A 22952-nucleotide genomic window follows, 5' to 3' on the forward strand; every position below is an offset into this window, starting at 1 on the left:
CAAAGGAAACTTCACCGTGGTTATGCCAGAACTTCCCCATTGCTGCCCAACGTCTGCTGTTCAAGTTTTCTGAGCCAAACCACTTGCATCCCAGCCTCTTAAAAGGATCCCCAACTGTTGTCCAAGACTCCCTTGACTGAAAATTGTTGCTGCCCTGAACTTCTGCCTCAGGAAAACTGCTGTCCAAGAGCAAAACGGCTGCTGCCTTGAATTTCTGCACCACTTCCCGGCTGTTCCATGTTGCGGGAAAGCTCTTGGTTGCTGCCCACATCTTCCCTAGCATTCAAACGATCTTGTCAGAACGTGCATCTCTCTTATTTTTGGGAAGAGTTGAGTGAAGGACCGCCGACATCCAAACTACAATTGGAGCATCGACAGTCGATCATTTCCATCATCCTCGACACCGATAACCTTCCCGTGGATCAAGTTCGTTGTGGTTGCTACCGTTCTCGTGGCATCGTCGGGTTTGCTAAAATCCTTCTTCCGCTAAGCCTAGTGTAGTTGAGTGATACATTCCACAAGGTAAAAACTCTCGTTATTAAGTTGTGGATTGTTGATTAATAGCTTTTGGTATTGCTACTATCTTTGGTTATCTTTGAGTTTAGCTATTCTACATGTACTTCCTTGCCTAAGCTAGTTGAAAACTAAGAATTCTTTGAGGAATTTTGCTTGTTATCTCAATAAGTTATTAATTGAAATTGCTTTATCAATCATTCAAAAATTTCTTAACAAGCTCCTTTGCATGTGGTATCACATCACAGTCTCTCCCTCGTCTCCCTCTAGGTCTCTCTCTCTCTCTTGACTAGACGGACACAAAAGACATAACCAAGCAGGAACCCGCTCCCTCTCATTTCTCAAGGGAAGGCCGCCAATGAAGGCAATTAGAAGTCAGCTCCTAGGGACGACATGCTAAGATGCCAGCGAATTGAAGTCCTTGAGGAGACTATCTTCATTTTTTTAGTGGTCCTTGGAAAGTTCATCATTGTTAAAATATTAAAATTTTGGGGTAGAATCAGATCAATAATTTATCTCTTGCTTGTCAATTTAGTGATCATTTCCCATTTGCTACATATAGTAATATTCGCGTGCACCTCTTCTTTCTTCCACTAAAGGTGTACATAGGTTCGAGAAAAAAGTAATTCATTTCTCCTTCGGGATGGGAAAGGGTTATTATTATCCATCATCAATCAACTTAAATTTGACACTGATCGGGACATCATGCATTGGCTTCTCTCTCATTAAGGGTTTTTCTATGAGTTCCTTCTATTCCTTTTAAATGGATGGTAATGTTCGTACTCAAGCTAGCTCTGAGATTCAGAATCACATCATTCCTCTTAAATGTTTGTACCAAGACTAATTGTAATTGACAGTTTTTAAGGAAGCTTGGCTTCTTTTTTTTTCATTAAAGCACACAAGATATTATAGCAGGCGGTATTAAAATTTTTAAATTAGCGACTCCAACATTTACCAGAGTTGCCAATATTTAGCATAAATTTAAAAGAGGATAAAAAATGCATAGCTACAGCATCTGAAAGCTAGGCTTATTTTTCTATTCAGGCACAAGACATTATAGCAGGCGGTGTTAGAATTTTTAAATTAGCAACTCCACCATTTATCACACTTGCCAGTATTATATTGCCGGTATGTTACCTTAAATGTGGCAAGTAGCAAATTAAGCATAAATTTAAAAGAGGATAAAACATGTATAGGTACAACATCTGAAAGCTTACCTTGCTCAAAAGGACAACGTGCAGGATCCTCTCCGAAATATTGTGCCAATGAATCTGCACTTCTCCCCTGCAGCATTATGGTTTTATAAGACTACACAAAGTTATTCTAGAAATAACTTTCAAATAGTCATCATAAAAATAGAGCTCACCACTTCACTATACAATGATATAAGCGACCTAACATCCGCTTCTGCAGTATCAAGAAAACTCTTTAAGGCCTGATAATGGAAAAAGGGAAAAATTCAAAAAAAAAAGGTCAATAAGCTCACATATATGAAGTGTATGTGAAGTGGTAAACCATATAAATCTTGTATCTAATTTAATAAAGCTTTACAGCATCACTGAATACAAATAAAACAAACTTCATGCATCAGAGTAAACTTGCTTACCTTGATGACTTCAAGGTATCCGGCATTGACATGCAATATAAGTAACATTTTCTTTCGATACATTAAACAGTATTGCTGGGTCAACACTTGTTTAGCCAGGTGAAATAAGTAATAGAAAATCGGCAGTGCAAAATATCATCACACTCTAACATATGATGATTCCAGCGAAGCAGGACAATAATAGACGGGTCATTGGACTGATCCAGCCTGGACTAGCCTTGGTCTACCAGTGGCGGAACTTCCGGTGGAATAGAAGTTCCGCCTAGCCAAGGCCGCCCCCTTTGGGGGTGGGGTCCAACAGACAAATTAATGATGATATAATGAGAGATTATGTGGGAAATTTTAAATTGAGGGGCTGTTTTGACATTAACTATATTTTGTATGCTTTAAATATATTGTTTAACCTAGGGTTAGATTTTTATCTTGTGTTTTCTGAAATTTAGAGAGTTCTTTCGATTTGTGTGGGCTCTAGCAGCATTTAGAGATTTGGGAGAGCTGGATCCTCCTCTCCAATTGAGGATCAATTGTATCTTGATATTTTCTTTCAGCTATTATCAGTAAAATCTTTTCTCATTAGTATTTCCACCAAATTCTTTTTTAATTTCTGGGTTGAACCTAGCTGAAATTCAAATTTAGCCAAGAGTCACTTGCTCTTGGAGTATTTCCTATCAAATTGGTATTAGATCGCATCGATCCATGGAATCTATGGCCGAGAGGAAAATGGAAGTTTTGGAATGTGAGATGAGACAATTAAAATCAGAATTTATGGAGAATATTTCTAAGTACGAAAATATGTTTTCTATTGTTCATGAAAAGATGGATGGGAAGTTTGTTGTCATGGAAGAAATGTTGAAGAAGTTGCTTAAGGCCTAACACAAGACGACGACATCGACTGCGAGGGGAACCATTGATGGTCAAGAAAGTGGTGGGAACCCGAACCTGGTAAGGAGCATACTTGTCAACAGCAAATGGTGCAGCACGGCGATAAGTTCCCTGTGGAGCCATGGCGCATAGCGCACGGCGCGGCGTGCGCCATTTTGAACAAGACACAATAAATAATAATTATAAAAATCATTATATGAATCTTATTTTAGAGTATCAATCAAGTTTGGCAAGGCTTTGTTGAATATATTTGTGGTCCAAAGTCCAAATCATTAAAGTGAACTTCAAGTTCGTCCAAAATCTCTACTAAAATAAAGTCTACTAAAACCTAACTAAACTATTGTAATCATTTCAAAATTTTTAAGATTAATTATTAGATTATTTTAGAAATTAAAATATATAAATATTATTTATAATTATATTACAAAATCCCTAAAATTCAAATTAAATGCACCGTGCATCATTTCGCACACATGGCACAAATGGTACGTACCAACTTGAACATGTGTGCCGCGCCATGCGCTATTGCAACTATGATAAGGAGAGTTGAAGATGACATGCCTCCCCAACAACCTACTTCTAGGGAGAAGATGAGCAATGGATATGAGTGGAGATGGGGGGGGGGGGGGGGTCCACCCCCTCGGGGAATGGGTGGATATGAAGGATTCAAGAGAAATGGAGGGGATTTGAGGGTGAGAAAGTTGAAAATGTCTATCTTTAAGGGTGATGATGCACAAGGGTGGGATCTACAAGATGGATAGGTATTTTGCCGTCAATAGATTGACAGAGAATGAGAGATTGACAGCAATTGGCATGTGTTTAGAGAGAAAGGTTTTGGCCTAGTACCAGTGGAGAGACATGAGGCGGCCCATTCAGAGTTAGAGAGAGTTCAAGGACAGCTTGTTGGAACTTTCTGAACCAACAGGGGAAGGGACTTCTATGAGCAATTTTTTGCTCTGACACGGGAGGATTCTATGTAGAGTACCGTGACAAGTTTGAGTACCTAGCTAGCCGACTGGACCGGCTTTCTGAGACTATACTGGAATGGAACTTTTTGAAGAGGTTCAAACCACAGAGATCCAGACGGTAGTGAGAGTGTGAGGCTTTGTAACTTGGGAGAGGATATGGAATTAGCATAATTGGTGGAGGATCAGAAATACCTAGAGAGGAGGGTCAGGGGCAGTAGCTCCATAAGCTTGCAGGATAACCACCACGTTCTTAGCACCAAAGGGGTTGATGTCGGATAGTCTTCGAGAGGCCCCAAAGGAGACGCCCATAGGAAGGGAAAATTCCAAAAAGCTCACTGAGAAAGAGCTGCATGAAAAGAGAGCGAAGGGATTGTGTTTCAGGTGTTATGAGAGGTACACCTTGGGGCATTGGTGTAAGGATCGAATTCTTTAGGCTCTCACCGTCGGTGATGACGAGGAAGATGATGAGGGAGAGGACAGGGAGAATTTGGTGGAGGAAAAAGGGTTGCATCTAGATATGGTAGAGGTCACCTTAAACTCAGTGGTGGGATTAACTCCAAATCACACAAAGAAAGTAAAGGGATAAATAGTAGAAAGAGAGATGATGGTGTTGATAAATAGTGGGGATACCCAAAATTTCATCTCCAACTATGTCATATATCAATGGGGGTGAAATTGGTGGACATAAGGTGTTATGGGGTGATGATAAGCATTGGGAAGGTAGAAACAGGTAGCAATGTTTAAAATTGCGTATTCGGGTATTGAGGCGTTTTTCATTCGTGAGGCGAAGCGTAAGCCTCAATGCGTTTTGAGGCGTAAGCCTCAAAATCAAAAGATTATGTAAACATAAAATGATAAATTTTTTATCTACTAATGAGTGAATAATATAAAACATAAAAAAACATAAGATATGAAGTGAAATAAAAATATCCCAATAATAAGACAACATGAAATATAGTTTAACGCAAAATTCTATCTTTTTCAAATCTCAATATTCTTTTCATTAACATATAATTCTAATTTCAAAAAATAAATAGCAATGACATATCACATAACAACTCATAAGTCATCAGCACTGTCATCACTAAGGAGTTCTTCATTTTAATCATCATCATTATGATGAACTGCTCACTCCCCTTCCTCATCTCCTATAAAGTTCAATGTCGGACATTTACTTCAAGATTTATGTAAGTTTTAATATATATAGCGTGAGGCATAAGCCTCATGCCAGTGAGGCGAGGCGGGCCTCAACCAAGTTGAGGCGCAAGCCTCATAAAAAAAACTCGAGGCGTAAGCATCGAGGCTTTTTTTACTGGAATTGCGCAAAGGCGGGCCTCAAGGCGAGCCTCATATTGCGCAATTTTAAACCATGACAGGCAGAGGAGTGTGTAAAGGAGTGGTAATGACCATGCAAAGGATACAGGTGAGAGAGAACTTCCTTCCCTTAGAGTTGGGAAGTAGTTATGTTATCAAGGGGATGAAATGGCTATAAACCTTGGGTAATACTAAAGTTACTTGGGGAGCTTTGATAAAGGAACTGGTGGTAGAGGGATGGAGAATGATGATCAGGGGTGATGCAGGCCCTACAGGGTTATCCAAAGCAATTGTGTCACTCAAAATCATGGGAAGGACTTTACATGAGGTGGGAGGAGGATTTTTAGTGGAGTTATAGAACTTAAAGGGGGTCAAATTGGAGGAAGAGGAAGACATACCTCCGTCAATGCACCCGCTTATACAGAAATTTAGTGAGATTTTTTTAGCCACCTCAAGGATTGCCACCTCTGAAGGGGCACGAGCATGTCATCGCCTTGAAAGAGGGGGTGTCACCGATCAGTGTTAGGTCATATCGTTACCCTCAAATTAAGAAGGATGAGATTGAAAAGCTTAACCGAAAGATGTTGGAGGCAATGATCATCCGACCGAGTAAGTCCTTTTTCTAGCCCAATTTTACTGATCAAGAAGAAGGATGGGAGCTGAAAATTTTGTGTGGACTATCGGGCCCTGAACAAGGAGATGACTCCAGACAGGTTTACCATTCAGTGATAGATGAGTTGTTGGATGAGCTGTGGTGTTCTCAAAGATGGATCTAAAGTCGAGGTTTCATTAAATCTGGATCAAAGAAGATATCTCGAAGACTGCGTTCAAGACATGTTGATGTAGGCAGAGGGGGTCAAATCAAACCCAAAAATTTTGATTTTTGACTTCTCTAGCTCATTAATGTTTTGAGCAAAAATTTAGCTCATTATGAGCTGGTTTTTAGTTCATTTATTGAACTAAAAGTTAGTTCATTATGAGCTATGTTTTTAGTTCATTTATTAAACTAAATAGATAGCTCATTATTTGTGGTCTTGTTCCTTCTTCTCCACTTTTCTTCTTAAAAATATGAGCTTGTCCCTTGGGTTCCTATGCCGGCTGGCTGTTTTCCATGCCTTGTCCCTTGGATTTCTGAAATTGGCTGCTGGTTTCCTGTGCTGGGAAGACTTCCTGTGCCTTGGCCCCTTGGTTCCCACGGCTGCCTCTTCGGGTTCCGCCTGGACTGCTTTCCCGTTGCTATTTGGGGGCTTCTCCATGGCTTGTGGTGCTTTTTTTCATGTGTAGTATTAGGGAATATTATGAGTTGGCTGTTGGATTTTCATTTCCCTCATTTAATTAGCTTTTAATTAATGTTTTGGGGCTGTTTGTATTCTCTCTTTTGGTCTATAAATAGGAGATATTTGTGGCTATTTTAGAATGGTTATATGAGTTATTTTTGGAGATGTAAACCTGCGGGTTTTGTTGGAAAAGCTTGCGAGCTTGTTCCATCACTTCTTCTTCTCTTCTTCTAGGAAGGTTTGCAAGCTTCTCCACCCTTCATCTTGGCTTCTAACCTCTTTCGTCTCGCCGCAAGTGCCACCTCACCTTTATCCTTCTTCTAATGGATGAAAGCTTCTTTAGGTGTCTTGTTTGAGTCATTTTGTAAGTGGCCAAGTTGTAATAGTCTTTTATATATTAAAGTGAAGTTATTTGTGGTTTATTTGTATCCTTTTGAACATTTTGTGTCTTTATTTTATCTAGGAAGTCATTTACTTTTTGTGATAAAAAATTTGGGTCTCTCCCAAATTTTTTGATTACATCATTTTGGTATCAGAGCAAGTTAAGAAATCCTAGGTTTATGAGTCGGTTTGTCAAATAAATCTTGTGAGTCTTGTGAGTCTTGTGAGTCTAGTGAGTTTTGTTGAGTCTTTAAAAAAAATGTAAAAAGACAAAAAGATGGATTCAGTCAAGGAAGAAAATAAGCAAGAAGATTCTGAAGTTCAAAGTCCAATAAATAGATGGATTCCAGATTCAACAAATCCCCTGCAATATGAGCTATATAAACTACAATCATGGATGCATTTGTGTACGGAGCGGTATATGAAGAAGAAGCGACTCTTACAAGATCAATTTATGCAAGAACGAGAGGAAATTCTAAAAAGGTATGAAGAGAAAATTCAAGAACTTGATGCACCTTCTTCACCTCCTCAGAAGAAAGCTAAAGGCGACTCATCGGGAGATAAGTTTTTCAAGTAGGGGAGTCTGATGTAAGCAAGTGTTGACCTCCATGCTATACTCAAAGGAACCAAAGGGAAAAGAAAAAAAAAATAGAAATCCCGCATACATACCTTGTATCCGTTGAATCCCAAAATCCTTCCCGATTTTTCTCCCAAAATCAGCGAAAATCCTGCTGAATCCGACGCCGTTCCAGGATTTCTGCGCGAATCCTGCGATGACAACCTCGATTCCACTCCTCTCAGCGTCCATAAATAGAGGCTGAAGGGGGCTTTCGGCTTCGACTCCACACTCTTCTCCTTCCACGAACACCTCCCGACCGAGCTCCTCAACCCACGACAGAGCCGAAGCCGATTGTAGCCTTACCCGACCCAGTCCTGATCTCCACTGAAGCCGGTGACTTCTTCCAACATTTTCCTTCTTCCTCCCGTAGCCTCTGCCGTAGCTTTGTCGGTTCTCACCCAAGCCGAGAGAGAGCACGTCAAATGGATCTAAATGAACTTAAAACTCAAGTGAATTTGAATAATGCAAGAAGACTTGATGCAAAGAACTTGTACTTGAGATTGTAATTTGGGACAACTACAAGGATCACTTGAACTCAAATCAGAAAACAACAGAGGACTTGTGGACATGCACTTGAACAAAGAACTTGTACTTGGGCTCATCTTGGACTTGAATAGAACCGGCATATTGAACTTAAGACAAAACTTGAACCTAAATAGACTTGGTACAAGAAGTCTTAACTTAGACTTGAACTTGCACTCTAGACCTGAGCTAGACACTTGTGGTTTGAACTTGCACATTGAACAAATGATAATGAGCTTAAGGTGAATAAATTTGAACTCAGATGAATAATGAGGCAAGGCATTCAAATGAATATCAATGAATTGAACAACATAAGAATCATGAGAATTAAGTCTTAAGTGCATATGAATGAAGGGTAGATGCACATGATGCAACATATGATGTCCCTTCCAATGATGATGATCAATCAACATTCGAAGAATATGATTTTCCATAAATATTCAAGGTCTTCAAGAATGCAAATACCAACATACAATGTGTTGTTTATCAATAGGCATGACAAATCAATAACTCATGCAAGCAAAAGTCAAATAAAATGTAATCAAACAACAAAAGTCATTTGTGATATACAAACTTTTTTTTTTATATTCATGGGTTCTCAATTAAAATCAAATGGAGAACTCACGTAGAGAAGCATGACACAAATCACTAAGCAATGGATTGGACCTCCGAATAATAGATGCACAATCATAGAGGAACGATCATATTCACACAAATGAAAATTACCACACGAACAAGGAGTGGTGAAATTGATGTGCCTCAAGTCATTCAATCAAAGTGATATGCTTACAATGATTAAACGAGGGACGTGGAAATATGCCTGCAACTAGTAGGGTAGGGTTTTCCTACAAATATTTCAAAGCCTTCTTGCCAAGTAAGATTTAAATATCAATGGATAATGATTGTTGAGAAGCCATTTTCAAGGATAATAGATTCATAACGCATGTAATAAGTCATGCATGAATGAAGACTCAAAGTTGATTTGACAAACATAAGATAATCATAAGTTTCATACAAACGATGTCACATGGCTCTAAGTAAACACACTACAATTCTTTGCAAATATCAAGAGCTAGTGTACAAAAGATATATCAACCCCTGCAATCACTGATAATAAACAGGTTGCATAAGTAATGGGTCATTTATGAACATAGATATACCCACAATAGGTTATCTATGAAAAGATGCATAAGTTCCCACAAGCAAAAGAGATCGATATGTGGCAAATACAAATATCTACAAATTGCTGTGGAGAACCTATCATATCCACAAAATACTATCCTCAAGCAAATACATAAGAGCTTCAATGAGTGCAATTTCTTATGATCTAAAGCAGGAGATTCGTTACTGCACTACGATCCACCTGCAAAAAGCAATGAGTAGTGCACGACAGTCTACCTATACGAAGCAGCAAACAACTCTATTCAGAAGCTGCTACGCCACGCCACCAGATCCGCGACGTTCTTGGAAGCGAACAAAAGACATTTCACAAATATTCCAAAATACCCTCGCACATGCACTGTAGTTTGTACACACTTAGGTACACTAAAAGAGGGTATACAATCAACACCCGCATGGGCCTCGACGAGCGTGTTATTGGTACACACGTGATGTCAAGGGATGCTGCGCGGGTTATTAAATTTGAACCCAATCCTCCTAAGAAAGTAAAAAGGAGTAGACAGAGTTCAATTATAAAATGCCCCCAAACACCCTTATGGGCCCCGGCAAGCATGTTGTAAGAACACACATGACGTCTAGGGATGTTGCGCGGGTCAATAAGTGAATTTAGGTTCAAACCCGATCCTTCTATACGGATCAATATGAGTCGACAGGGTTCGAACAATCAAACAAATACACAGTTGTGGCGGCCGATGTATTTGTTTAATGCATTCATATTAGGCCTTTAAAGCCTAAAATCAATAGAATTCACTAACAAAGACATAAAGCCTATGAAACCCGATCCTCTGTTGACAGCCAGACAGAGTCGACAAGATTCAATCAATAAAAGAAAAATGACCCCGAACACCCCGATGATGGCCGTGTTGAACGAAGATCTCAACTGGAGGGGTTCACAAATACTTTCAAATGCCTCCCAAAAATTCATTCCAAAAATCCAAAATATCAAATCTCCGAAAATTCCAAAATATGTAAAATGAAAAATCAATCATCAAATCACTTAAGCAAAAATTCATCCTCCATCCGCAATAATTTGCCGAGGTGGACAAAATTCAAATACTACTTTAGCTCACAAAGAGCCAAATGCCTAGTCGAAAAAAACACTATATATGATCCATTCTAAAAACAATCTCCTGCCAGTAAGGATGTGGTATGTGTCCTTTAACCGGCAGTTTTGCCGCCAAATGACACTGGAGGTAAACGGTTATGACCCAGGACCCTCTGAACCGAGTAATTTTGCCGCCAAATGGCACCACAAAATACCAGTTATGGCCAGCGTCAATACGTTTCTTAATGACATTAAATCCTTGAAATATGAATCAATAGGATATGATCGATAGGGCACAAAGCCCTCTGTTAGCTAAGGTGGATTCAAATTTATTCCCTTAGACAAACATTCATCCCAGGTCTACAAGGTCCCCTTGGACGAAGCAACCCATGGCTGCCGACAAGGATCCTTATGTCAGGTTGGGTCGACTACCTCCTCTAACTAAGTAGACCAGGGACCACGATGGCCCGGGACGACGAAACCATGGGATCCTGATCGGGTCTATCATCCATTCCCCCACCATCCGCTTTAAGTGCAAGATAGTGCAATTTTTGTTTTAAATATCAATTCCATCCGAATATCCAAACTTTCCAAATCCCAAATCCATTACTGCTACTATATGCCAGATACACATATCTCTACATATCTAATTGACGACTAACCTTAATCGAAAGTTCTCTCTCGTGACCGGGAGGGGTAATTAACTATAGGGGCTTGCGCCTATAGCAAACCAGAACTCAGATCATAAAGTCCTCACAAAATGAGGGCGAAATCTCTGAGTAGTGTCTTATCTACAAACTCATCTGCCTTCCAAAATTTATCCCGAAACTTAATTCCGTTAAAACTCCCTCGCCAAAAATAAAAGCAAATCATGTGCGGGAAGAGGCCGGGGTCGAATTTTCGGTGCCCAAAGCAAGGGGGGTCAAATCAAACCCAAAAATTTGATTTTTGACTTCTCTAGCTCATTAATGTTTTGAGCAAAAATTTAGATCATTATGAGCTAGTTTTTAGTTCATTTATTGAACTAAAAGTTAGTTCATTATGAGCTATATTTTTAGTTCATTTATTAAACTAAATAGTAGCTCATTATTTGTGGTCTTGTCCCTTCTTCTCCCCTTTTCTTCTTAAAAATCTGAGCTTGTCCCTTGGGTTCCTATGTCGGCTGGCTGTTTTCCATGCCTTGTCCCTTGGATTTCCGAAATTGGCTGCTAGTTTCCTGTGCTGAGAAGACTTCCTGTGCCTTGGCCCCTTGGTTCCCACGGCTGCCTCTTCGGGTTCCGCCTGGGCTGCTTTCCCGTGGTTGTTTGGGGGCTTTTCTGAGGCTTGTGGTGCTTTGTTTCCTACGTAGAATTAGGGAATATTATGAGTTGGTTGTTGCTTTTCATTTCCCTCATTTAATTAGCTTTTAATTAATGTTTTGGGGTTGTTTGTATTCTCTCTTTTGGTCTATAAATAAGAGATGTTTGTGGCTATTTTAGAATGGTTATGTGAGTTATTTTTGGAGATGTAAACCTGCGGGTTTTGTTGGAAAAGCTTGCGAGCTTGTTCCATCACTTCTTCTTCTCTTCTTCTAGGAAGACTTGCGAGCTTCTCCACCCTTCGTCTTGGCTTCTAACCTCTTTCGTCTCACCGCAAGAGCCACCTCACCTGTATCTTCTTCTAATGGATGAAAGCTTCTTTAGGTGCTTGTTTGAGTCATTTGTAAGTGTCCAAGTTGTAATAGTCTTTTATATTAAAGTGAAGTTATTTGTGGTTTATTTGTATCCTTTTGATCATTTTGTGTCTTTATTTTATCTAGGAAGTCATTTTTTTATCAAAAATTTGGGTCCCTCTCCCAAATTTTTTTACAACATCACATGTGAGGGGCACTACGAGTTTTTAGTGATGCCATTTGACATCACCAATGTCCCTACTACGTTCCAGTCCCTCATGAACAGGGTAATCTGGCCCTATCTCCGAAACTTTGTACTGATTTTCTTTTATGACATACTGGTGCACAACAAATCGGTGGAGCAATTGGAACACTTGAGAGTGGTCCTAAAAGTATTACAGGAACATCAACTACGAGCCAATCTAAAGAAGTGTTGCTTTGCACAAGCCAGTATGGAATACTTGGTCACATGGTATCTCAGGAGGGGTGGATGCAGAGCATGCAAGATTGAGAAAATGCATAAATGGCCACTACCTAAGACTCTGAGAGAGATTAGGGGCTTCCTAGGGTAAATTGGGTACTACAGAAGATTCGTCAAGGGATACAGCACCATAGCTTGGCCAATAGCTTCCTGTGGGGAGAAGCAGCTACCCAGATCTTTGAGAGATTAAAGAAGGCCATGACTACAATATCGATCTTGGCCCTACCGAATTTCAATCAGATTTTTGTGATATAGACAGGTCATCAAAGTATGACTTAGGGGCAGTGCTTATGCAGAATCACAAACCCATCGCTTTAGCCAGGTGTTGACAGCCAGAGTTAGGTCAAAGTCAGACTATGAGAGGGAGCTGATGACCATTGTGTTAGCTATTCAGAAGTGACAACCTTGCTTATTGGGCTATCAGGAAGGACCAGAGGAACTTGAAGTACCTGTTGGAGCATAGGATGGTAATCAAAGAGCATTAGAGGTGGTTATCAAAGATGCTAGACTATGACGTTAAGATCCATTATAGGCCCGAATTAGAGAACAAAGCTATTGATGCCTTGTCCAAATGCATGGACGAGCTCCAAGAGTTATGTCAATATCTTTGATGTTGGGTTATTAAAGAGAATAGTGTGTAGGATGAGGAGTTGGGACTGATTAGAGCAGATCTACTTAGGGATGGGAATAGTCACCCTCGCTATTCTCTAGAGGTGAAGAGATTGTTGTACCAAGGGAGGTTTGTAATGCCTCGAACCTCTGTTCATATCATAAAGCTGCTACAGGAGTTCCTTGGGAGCGCAATGGGGTTCATTCTAGTATGCAGAAGACATACAAGAGATTGACAACTAAGCTGTATTGGAAGGGGATGCACAAGAATGTGGAAGAAATGGTGGCTAGATTAGAATTGTCGGGGAGAGCTATTGGGGATCATGTGCTAGTTTAGAATTGACGAGGACAATAACAGATGATCTAAAAGTAATGCCAAAACCACTAGAGCTAAAAGGGGTACGAATAGGGACAAGGTGGATTTAAGGAAGTGTTGATAAAGTTAAAGAATCTACCTGACGACGACGCCACCTGGGAGCCATATGAGAGTGCAGCATCAATTTTCGTCTTTCCACCTTGAGGACAAGGTGGATCTTTGGGAGAAGATTATTGATAGACCGATCTAGCCCGGACCGGCCTTGGTCTGTGATGCTGTCAAATATTTCTGTAATTTTATTTGACAATAGTATGTTTTATGTTCTTTTCTTTTTTTTTAGCTATCTAATGATGGGAAAGCATCCAATGAACATGGCAGGTTGTGCATGGGGCTCGGAAGACTTTTGGTTTGCTGGCTCAATTGGTCCTTGGCTACTACTGGTTCACGGGTTGGCTGTTTTAGGGCATATGGTGATGGTTGGAATTGAACTCATTCTCTAAGTTGCTTGAGCTGAAGTTTTGTAGCTCATTAATGCTCTAAAGGTAAGCTCATTAAGTTGGATTCAATTTTGGAGTGGACTTGTCCCTTCTCCTTCCCCTTTCTTCTTGTCTCATGGAAAATCGTGGCTTATTATTTTGTGCTGGCTGAATTCCGTGCCTTGGCTACTGATTCCGAGCATTATTTCCTTAGCTCCCACTTGGTTGTTGGTGTTCCGAGCTGGGGGTTTTCCCGTGGCTTTTGATGCCTCGGTTCCTTGTGGTTCCTTTGGTTCCCGTGGTTCCTCCTTCGGTTCTTGAGCTGGGCTGTTTTCCGTGAAAAGCTAATGGGGAAATTCCATAATTTGATGCTTGGGTTCATGTGGAAATTAATTAAAGTGGCTATTGATATTCTTCTATCTTGCCTATAAATATAATAAGTTTTTGTGAAGAAAGGAGTTGATTATTGTGAGCAAATTTGCTATTAACCTACGGGTTATTGGAAAAGCTTGCGAGCTTGTTCCATTCTTCTTCTCATCCCCTCTGGAAATCTTGCGAGCTCTTTCCACCCTTCGTCTTGGCTTCTAACCTCTTTCGTCTCTCCGCAAGTTCCACTCCATCTGTATCCTTCTTCTTGAGCTTTGGTGGTGATTATTGGTTGATTTGGAAGCATCTATTGGAAGAATTGGACGATCTTGCAGTGGTGGTCCATTGGTTTGCTAGCCCTATGCACTTATCTTATTTAACCTACAATTCGATGCATGTGAGGAACCCGCTCTGACAGTTGTCTGAATATAGCATTATTTTTTTTTCTTTGTTTTTTAAAAAGTCTCTTCGTGTTTTCTTATTGGATTTTGAGTGTTTTAGTTGACTACTTCTATTTTAATAGAATCTGGTTTGAGTTCTATCCATTGTTCTCTTTGTTTCAGTTTTCTTACTTTCGTGCTTACATCAGTCTGCTAGCGGTGGAACAAAAATTCTGCACCAGTGAAGGCCGCCCCCCTTTTGGGGGTGGGGTCCAGCAGCCAAATTAATGAGGAATTAATGTGATATTAGGAGGAAATTTTCAAATTGATGGGTTGTTTTGACATTAACTATATTTTGAATGATTTAAATATATTATTTAACATTGGATCGGTTTTTTATCTTGTGTTTTCTAAAATTTGGAGTGTTTTTTAGATTTGTTTGGGCTCTAGCGGTGTCTAAAGATTTGGGAGAACCGGATCCACCTCTCCAATTGAGGATCTATTGTATCTTGTTTTCTTTCATCTACTATCAGTAAAAAAAAATTCTCGTTAGTATTTCCACAAAATTCTTCTTAATTTCTGGATTGAACCTTGCTGATGTTGACTGTAACCGTCATGGGAGGAGGATAAGTATCGCAGTAATGAATGGAAGGCTTGGTTGTCAAAGATTATTTATATTGGACAACAGAAGGTAATGCAAGTTATAAATGTTGTTGTCAAGGTGACTATGTATAAAATGTTGTTGTCTTGTTGAAGATGTACATTAGGGTCTCTTGTAAAATTGTATTTGTTATAAATGTTCTTTTAATTTGTTCTTATATTTTTTATATTGTACATAGTCATTAAATGTTCTTTTTTTTGTATTTAAAGATGTACATTAAATGTTCTTTTTTCTCTTTGACTTTATCTTTCATTAAAAATACGCAATGTTGACGCAGAGACCACGCACAAAAAACGTATGGTGAACGCATAGTTTACCAATATATAACGCATAAGATACGCATAATGTACGCACAATAAAATAATTAACACTCCTGGTACTCAAACAATACCTAGAAAATCATGTTTTATTAACTACTAATACAAAATCATACATTAAATTACATCTGCTCCAAAACACGCAATGTGCACGTAGGGTGTACGCACAAAATACGCATAAATACGCATAGAGTACGCAGTGTTCTGCTTTATCGACGGCTCGACATTATATAATACTGAACACATCCAGCCCGCATATTAAACCCTAAACTTATTTGCTTGGAGGTTTCTTCTACTGCGAGACTGCGAGTTGGGTTGCTGTCTTCTCCGTCCGACCAGCGTACGCTTCTGTCCGAGCCTCCGAGGCTGCTGTCTCCTCCGACCTGCATCAGGTCATATAAAAGATTAGTAAGAACTCGTTTGCTTCCTAAAATTTCTCTCAATCAGGATGGTCAAAAATAAGGATAAGGCTGCATCAGGTCATAGAAAAGATCCAGCATGGAAATATAGCACTCAGGTGGATGTAGGAGGAAGTGATAAAACATATGTCTATCTGAAATGCAATTACTGTGATAAAGTTGTGAAAGGTGGTGTGACTAGGATGAAGGAACACCTTTCAGGCTCTCACAAGAATGTTGCTCCATGCTCCAAAGTTCCTGATGCTGTAAGGGAAGAGATAAAGTCATACATGAATAAGTCTATCACATCAAAACATCTTGCACAGAAGCAATTTGAGGATAGAGTTGATGCTGGATCTTACTACGGGAGTGAGCGCAGCGTCAGGGATTCATCTTCTTCTATGAAGCCCATTTCATCTAGGGGTGCTAGAGGGCCTATGGATCATTATATGGTTGACACATCAGAGGATAGGCCTTCTACTACACAGAAGATGGCCCCAGAAAATGCAAGAGAGGCGCGGAGAGAGTGTGTAAGGATATAGGCAGATTCTTCTACGAAAATGCAATTTCATTTAATGTTGCAACATCACCTGCTTATTACAACATGATTCGTTCAGTTGGAGCATTTGGGAGAGGGTTCAAACCTCCAACCATGTATGATTTAAGAACATGGATTTTGAAGGAGTTGGAAAGCACTGATAAAAGCATTGAAGAAATTAAGAAGACTTGGGCCCAAACAGGAGTAACAATTATGTCAGATGGGTGGTCTGATATCAAACATAGAAGTCTGATCAACATCCTCATTAATAATCCTTATGGTACTGTGTTTTTAAGGTCAATTGAAGCATCTGACCAGGTCAAAGATGCTGAGTTCATATTTAGATTATTAGATAGCATTGTTGAAGAGATTGGAGAACATTTGGTTGTACAAATTGTGACAGATAATGCAAGTTCTTATAAGGCTGCAGGTAATAAACTTATGGAGAAGAGGAAACATTTGTATTGGACTCCATGTGCTGCACATTGCATAGATCTGATTCTTGAGAAGCTTGGGGATCTACCTCAACATAAAAATGCACTCACTAAAGCCAAAAAAATAACCAAGTTTATTTACAACCACTCTTGGATTCTAGCTCTTATGAGAAAGTTTTCGAAGAAAGAAATTCTAAGGCCAGCCGCAACAAGATTTGCCACCGCATACTTGACCTTAGAGAGCATGCTGGATGCCAGACAACCTTTAGAGGCTATGTTCACATCTACACAGTGGTTGAGTTGTGCTTGGGCGAAGAAGGCTGAGGGAAAAGAGATTAGAAAGATTGTTTTAAATGACAGATTTTGGCAAAGTGTCTTATATGCCATTACAACCACTAGACCTTTGGTTCATGTTTTAAGGATGGTGGATGCTGAGAAGAAGCCTGCAATGGGTTTCATCTACAATGCTATGGATGAAGCCAAAGAGATGATTGCCTCCAACTTAGGAGGCAGTGAGGGAAGCTTTAGGGAAATTTGGAATATTATTGATGATAGGTGGGAACTACAGCTTCACCGACACTTGCATGCCGCTGGCTACTACCTAAACCCTCAGTATCAATATGCAGAGAACAAGTCTACAAACCCTGAAATAAAGTTGGGATTATATCATTGCATGGATCGTCTAATAAGTGATGCAACTGAAAGATCAAATGCTGACTTGCAATTGGTACCTTTTAGGAACAAAGAAGGTTTTTTTGGATTACAACAAGCAAAAGATACAATTGCCAAACGATCTCCAGTTGAGTGGTGGATTCAATTTGGTGATGGGACTCCAGAATTACAACGTTTTGCTGTGAAAGTTTTGGGCTTGACATGCTCTTCATCTGGCTGTGAAAGGAATTGGAGTACCTACAACCAAGTGCATACAAAGAGGAGAAATCGCTTGTCGACATTGAGGATGAACTCATTGGTGTACATTATGTATAATAGGAGACTCAGAGATAGAAATTTGAAGAAAAAAGGATTAATGGATGATGAAGATCCTTTGCTTTGCGATGATGTGGCATCTGATGATGAGTGGTTTGTAGATGATGAAGTTGAAGTGATGCCGTCTGAATTACAAGATGAAGATTTAAATGTTGATTTCTTTGATGGTCTTAAAGCATCCACATCCACCACAACTCAAGAACAAATCAAAAAAGGTATATAAATAATATAGTTTTCTTTTCTTAAACTTTTATTAATGTATTACACTATTATTCATTATGATATTGTTCAAAAATTTCTACTATTTAGGGAAGAGGAAGATAACTAATAATGAGGAAGAAGAAGCTGATTGGGAGATATTGGACTCTATAGGAGAGGGGGAAGATGAGAGAGCAGCTCATCATAATGATGATTCAAATGAAGACCCCCTTAGTGATGACTGATGAGTGATGATAATGCTAATGACTAGTGAGTTCCTAACTTCTTATGTGATATGTTAATGTCATTGCTATTTATCTTGTGCATTTTTATGTTTTATATATTATTTACTCATTAGTATATACAAAATTTATTATTTTATGTTTACGCAATTTTTTGATTTTGAGGCTTACGCCTCAAATCGCCTTGAGGCTTACGCCTCGCCTCACGAACGAAAAACGCCTCAATACCCGAATACGCAATTTTAAACCTTGGGAGGAACTAATGATTTATTTAAGTGCTACAAGATGGGGAAGTATCACTATCTTAACACAGGCTTCAACATGTATTTCAATGCATGATCCGGTGATCAGAAAGCATAACAAAGTCAACTTCTAGATTTCAAGGCCTACTTAAGACATTCGGGAGTGTGATATGTCACTTGATGTGCTCGTATGTGATGGTTGTTTTACTCAAATTTAATTTACACTAAACTTTAAGGCTTTCTTAAACTAACACTAAGATAGCTTTCAAAATTAGTTTTAAATAAAAAAATTATTTAAATTAGTAAATATTATTTTAGCAAAAATTTGAAACAAACCCATGTTTTCTTATTTTTTGATAAATATGCTTAATCATGCCTAGGCCTTGATTAAATATACAACTAAGCTAAAATGATATAAAAAAACTCTAAAATATCATTTTATTAGACTCATTAACTTCTTAAATCTTGTCATACTTTGTTTTATAAATGGATTAAATTTTGATTATAATTAAAACCTCAGCAAAATTACATCATCTACCATCGCTTACCAAGCGGGATAGAGCAGATCGGAGTAGCCCCAGTGTGTTCATAATAGGGTCCTGACATTCATAATACTTGTGACTCCTACAATAATGACTAGTTTTTTATGGACAAGAATTTTTCTCATGATTTCCATAGTTTCTAGTTGAAAAGAAAAGTTTAAGGAGATCTATTATGGATATTTTAACGCGTGTGTATTTATACAATTACTTAAAAGGATAAAAATGTACTATTGATTCTACTTAATCTCTAAGCCCTAAAGTCTTCCAATCGTTCCAAAAACATTCAAATAGTTGATTCTTTGAGTTTTTTGGTGCTAATTCTTCATTTTTTGCAAAGCTTGTTAGCCAAATTTTTACATCTTCATGCAACAGGCGGAGAAGAAATCTACAGCCAAAAAGTATTGTGAGATTTTTTTTTTAAGCATATCATTCTTGTATGGCTCTTGTAAAATTATTTTAACTTGCCTTGGAAAACTTGAGTTGGTTCTTGTAGTCTGGAAGAGTTGTGTTCGCCAGTGTAGGAGAGTTGTTGTGTAACAATTTCTCTATTGGCTCGTTGAACGAAGGAGTGATTGTAGTTGAATCCTAAGTTGGTGGAGCCTTAAGCATGGATGTAGGTTGGTTGGGGCAAAACCACACAAAAATCACTAGTGAGGTTGTGAGCTTATAGTTTCATTTTATTTATAGTGCCACAAATCATTTAAAACAACCAATGTCAGATTGAAGAAACTAACATTTATAAGATCAATTAAAAATGACAAAAGTCAATATGATTCCAGAAAAAATGTTTACTGGCAGTTTGAAAAACAGCAAGGAAAAAGTGGTACATAGGATTTCAAGGATTTAATTTTGATAGAAATATTTTGATAATTTCCAACTAAACTTTCAGGAGAATAAAAACACATTCCCGCACACCTTGTATTTTGGTTTACATGTCAATGCGATATGGCATCCATATGAAAATTCAAGGTTGTTCATAACACAAATCATCAGTAAGATATCAAAATTTGGAAATTTTGACAATACTTTTTCCATTCATGAAGCATACAAATCTAGCAAAACGTTGTAAATTCCCATTGTAAACACATTATTAATGATTTCATTAATATAGTAATAAAATAAATATTAACCTTTATGAGCTTGTATGCTCCAGTTTATAGAAGAATGCTAATGGCATTGATTTCAAAGAAGTCTAATAAAAGTAGTTGGCGAGAATCACACGTGATTCATTTATAATCATGATTGCTAAATAGCTAGTCTTTCTGATAGGAAACACTTGTAGATCTCAAGTATTTCCTATCAATCTTCGAAAAACAGGAGAATTCTCCACAAAAATCCACACAAAATCACGAAAACAGTAGATAATTCGTATTATTTGATGAAACAGAAACGAAAGTTAGCAAGATACAGTTGATCCTCAATTCGAGAGGAGGATCGTTCTCTCCCAAATTCTCTAGACGTCGCTAGAGCTCAAAGGAAACCTAAACCAAAGAGATCTCAAATTTCAGCCAAATTCAAGATGCCCTAACCCTAGGAAACAAACTATTTATTGCATACAAATCAAAAGGAAATCCCTAAACAGTCCCTGCATTCAAATTTCCCTCCTAACTCTCTCAAAAATCCTTCCTAAATAGCTCATGCAAGCCCGGGCGTGCGTGAAGGCACGTACAGGAGGCGGACATTTCCTCCTCTGTTTGTGTAAGCCGGTCCCGTTGAACCGGCTGGACCGGTCTAACACATTCATAACTAATTGATTAATTTGGAGAACATTTGTAAATTAAACAACTTATTATAAGGTTGTAGGCCAATCAAATCTTAGTGGTTTTGATTTTATATTTGAATTTGCTAACATAAAAGACTAAATGTCTACATATGAACAATTTCCACAGTAAAGGATAGCAGACAATGCCTATAATCTTATCCTTATATGCATATAGATGCATGCATGCTATGCATCAATATAAGCACAAGTATATGTATTCATACGTATAAGCTCCAATCCTAATGGAAGGAAAATGACGCTCTTCTTTCATTACTTATGTTCATCTTTGAGCACTCCAAATCAAAATCAACAATGCTGATCTTAATCTCCACCAATGAAACTAGAATGACGCCACGATTTATTTGATTCTAGGAGTGTTAGGTCTTCGATCAAGCATGTTCATTTTTCAAGAATGGGTCGGGGAATCAAATATTGTGATTCATTATAAATTTTGAATGGAAAAAAATCATTAGAATTGAATGAAACTTCATGCGCATGCCTAACTTTGCATTTGGAATAAAACATGTCATTTGACTTTCAAAATCACCCTAAAATAATCTTCAGCGTCATTGAGTCAATATTTTCCTTCCTGGCTATTTCTCAGGAGCTTGATAATAATCAACCGAGTTTATTTTAAAAAATCATGATAAAAATAAATTTAAAAAATGACATGACATTTTTGCTCTAACAAAATTGGAGACTGCATTATCCATATTATGTAAAACCCGAAATTTTGATGATCATAGGCGTCGCACGCATTTCAATGCGTCGCAATGAAATTTATGTGAAAATTTAAAGTTAACGGATTTCGACAGAAATAATTTTATAAAATTCTACGCAAAATTCTAAATGATTTATTATATAGAACTTATAGACAATTTCGCTTAAATTAGGTGATAAAAATTATAGAAACCTCTAAATACACAAACTACCCCTATTCGTTATTAAAGTCGAAATTGTTTAAGTGAGGGTATAATAGTCTTTTGGAAATCCCTATTTCCCTAAATAAGCAAAAACCGAACCCCTCCCTCATTTCATTCGCACGAATCGGCCGAAGCCGGGAGGGGAGCGGGCGGACGGACGGGGCTTCGGCGGGGTGGGTTCGGCGAGAAAATTAGTGGAAATCAAAGAGGAAGTCGAGGGGAATATTAAGGTATGTTTTATTTGAAGCGAATCACTCTCATTCTCAAAATATTTGGAAAGAAAATTTTTTTAGGGTTTTCACCAAATTTGTTTTTCTTTCAAAATTCCTTCACAAAGATGTTTATTAATTGTTTTTGGAAGATAATTGTGGAATTTAAAGTAAGTTTTATAAGAATTTTTAAGAATTGAAAATTAGGGTTTTTACCTAATATTGAAATCCCTTAAGGCGCTTTTACAAAAATAATTTATATGGGTCCTAGGAATATTTCTAAAGCAAAAATTTTGAATTTTTGTAAGAATTTACATTTTTCATAATTTTCTAATTTAATAAATCAGAAAATGATTAAGGTAATTATTAAAATATGTTTAGAAAAAAATTTGGTGTATTAATTTGATGAAATTGATGATTTAGGATTTCCAAAAATTAGGAATTTTAAAAAATCCGAAAATTAAGATTAAATTATGTAAATTTATTAAGTGTCGTAAGAGTCGAATTAATAAGAAGCGAAGAGTTTAGACAATTTGGATTTTTATTAAAGATTTAAGAAAGAATTTTAGCTGACACTTATTTTATGTACTTATTAGGTTATGATCTTCAAGGGGGGCAAAGCGTGTCAAAGCGACACTTTGAGGAAATATTGTGCTTGTGTTAAAATAGATACTCATATTTATCATAAAAAATTCATGTATTGTTTTGCTTTTCTTTTTATTCAATTGCAAATGTTTAAGGTTTTAATGTTCAGATGATATGAATTCTATCTTTCAAATGGATTGTTAGTATAATGTTTTTATATTGCAAAAGATTAATAAACTACAAGTTATTCGTGGTTTTCATATTTTGAGCAAATGACTTATTGATGAAATTAAGAATTCTGTACTTTTTATTTTATTTGAACAATCATA

At 37.9% G+C, this 22952-nt stretch overlaps 1 protein-coding gene across 8 annotated transcripts in view; it reads right to left on the minus strand.

Moving 5' to 3' along the window:
• LOC110103351 (formin-like protein 3) overlaps nt 1–22952 on the minus strand; it is a 78585-nt gene that overhangs the window by 10011 nt on the left and 45622 nt on the right. For 7 of the 8 annotated variants that reach the window (XM_028699484.1, XM_020832021.2, XM_020832022.2 and 4 more), the window contains exons 17-18: nt 1880–1948; nt 1731–1797 (exon numbers count right to left, since the gene is read on the minus strand). In XM_028699484.1, coding sequence (XP_028555317.1) covers nt 1731–1797; nt 1880–1948 — 136 coding nt within the window. Of the gene's footprint in view, nt 1–1730; nt 1798–1879; nt 1949–22952 lie in introns of those variants that run through there. The other variant, XM_020832024.2, reaches the window with a different exon arrangement.

Source organism: Dendrobium catenatum, unplaced genomic scaffold (assembly GCF_001605985.2).
Source record: "Dendrobium catenatum unplaced genomic scaffold, ASM160598v2 fragScaff_scaffold_1297, whole genome shotgun sequence".
Taxonomy (NCBI): domain Eukaryota; kingdom Viridiplantae; phylum Streptophyta; class Magnoliopsida; order Asparagales; family Orchidaceae; genus Dendrobium; species Dendrobium catenatum.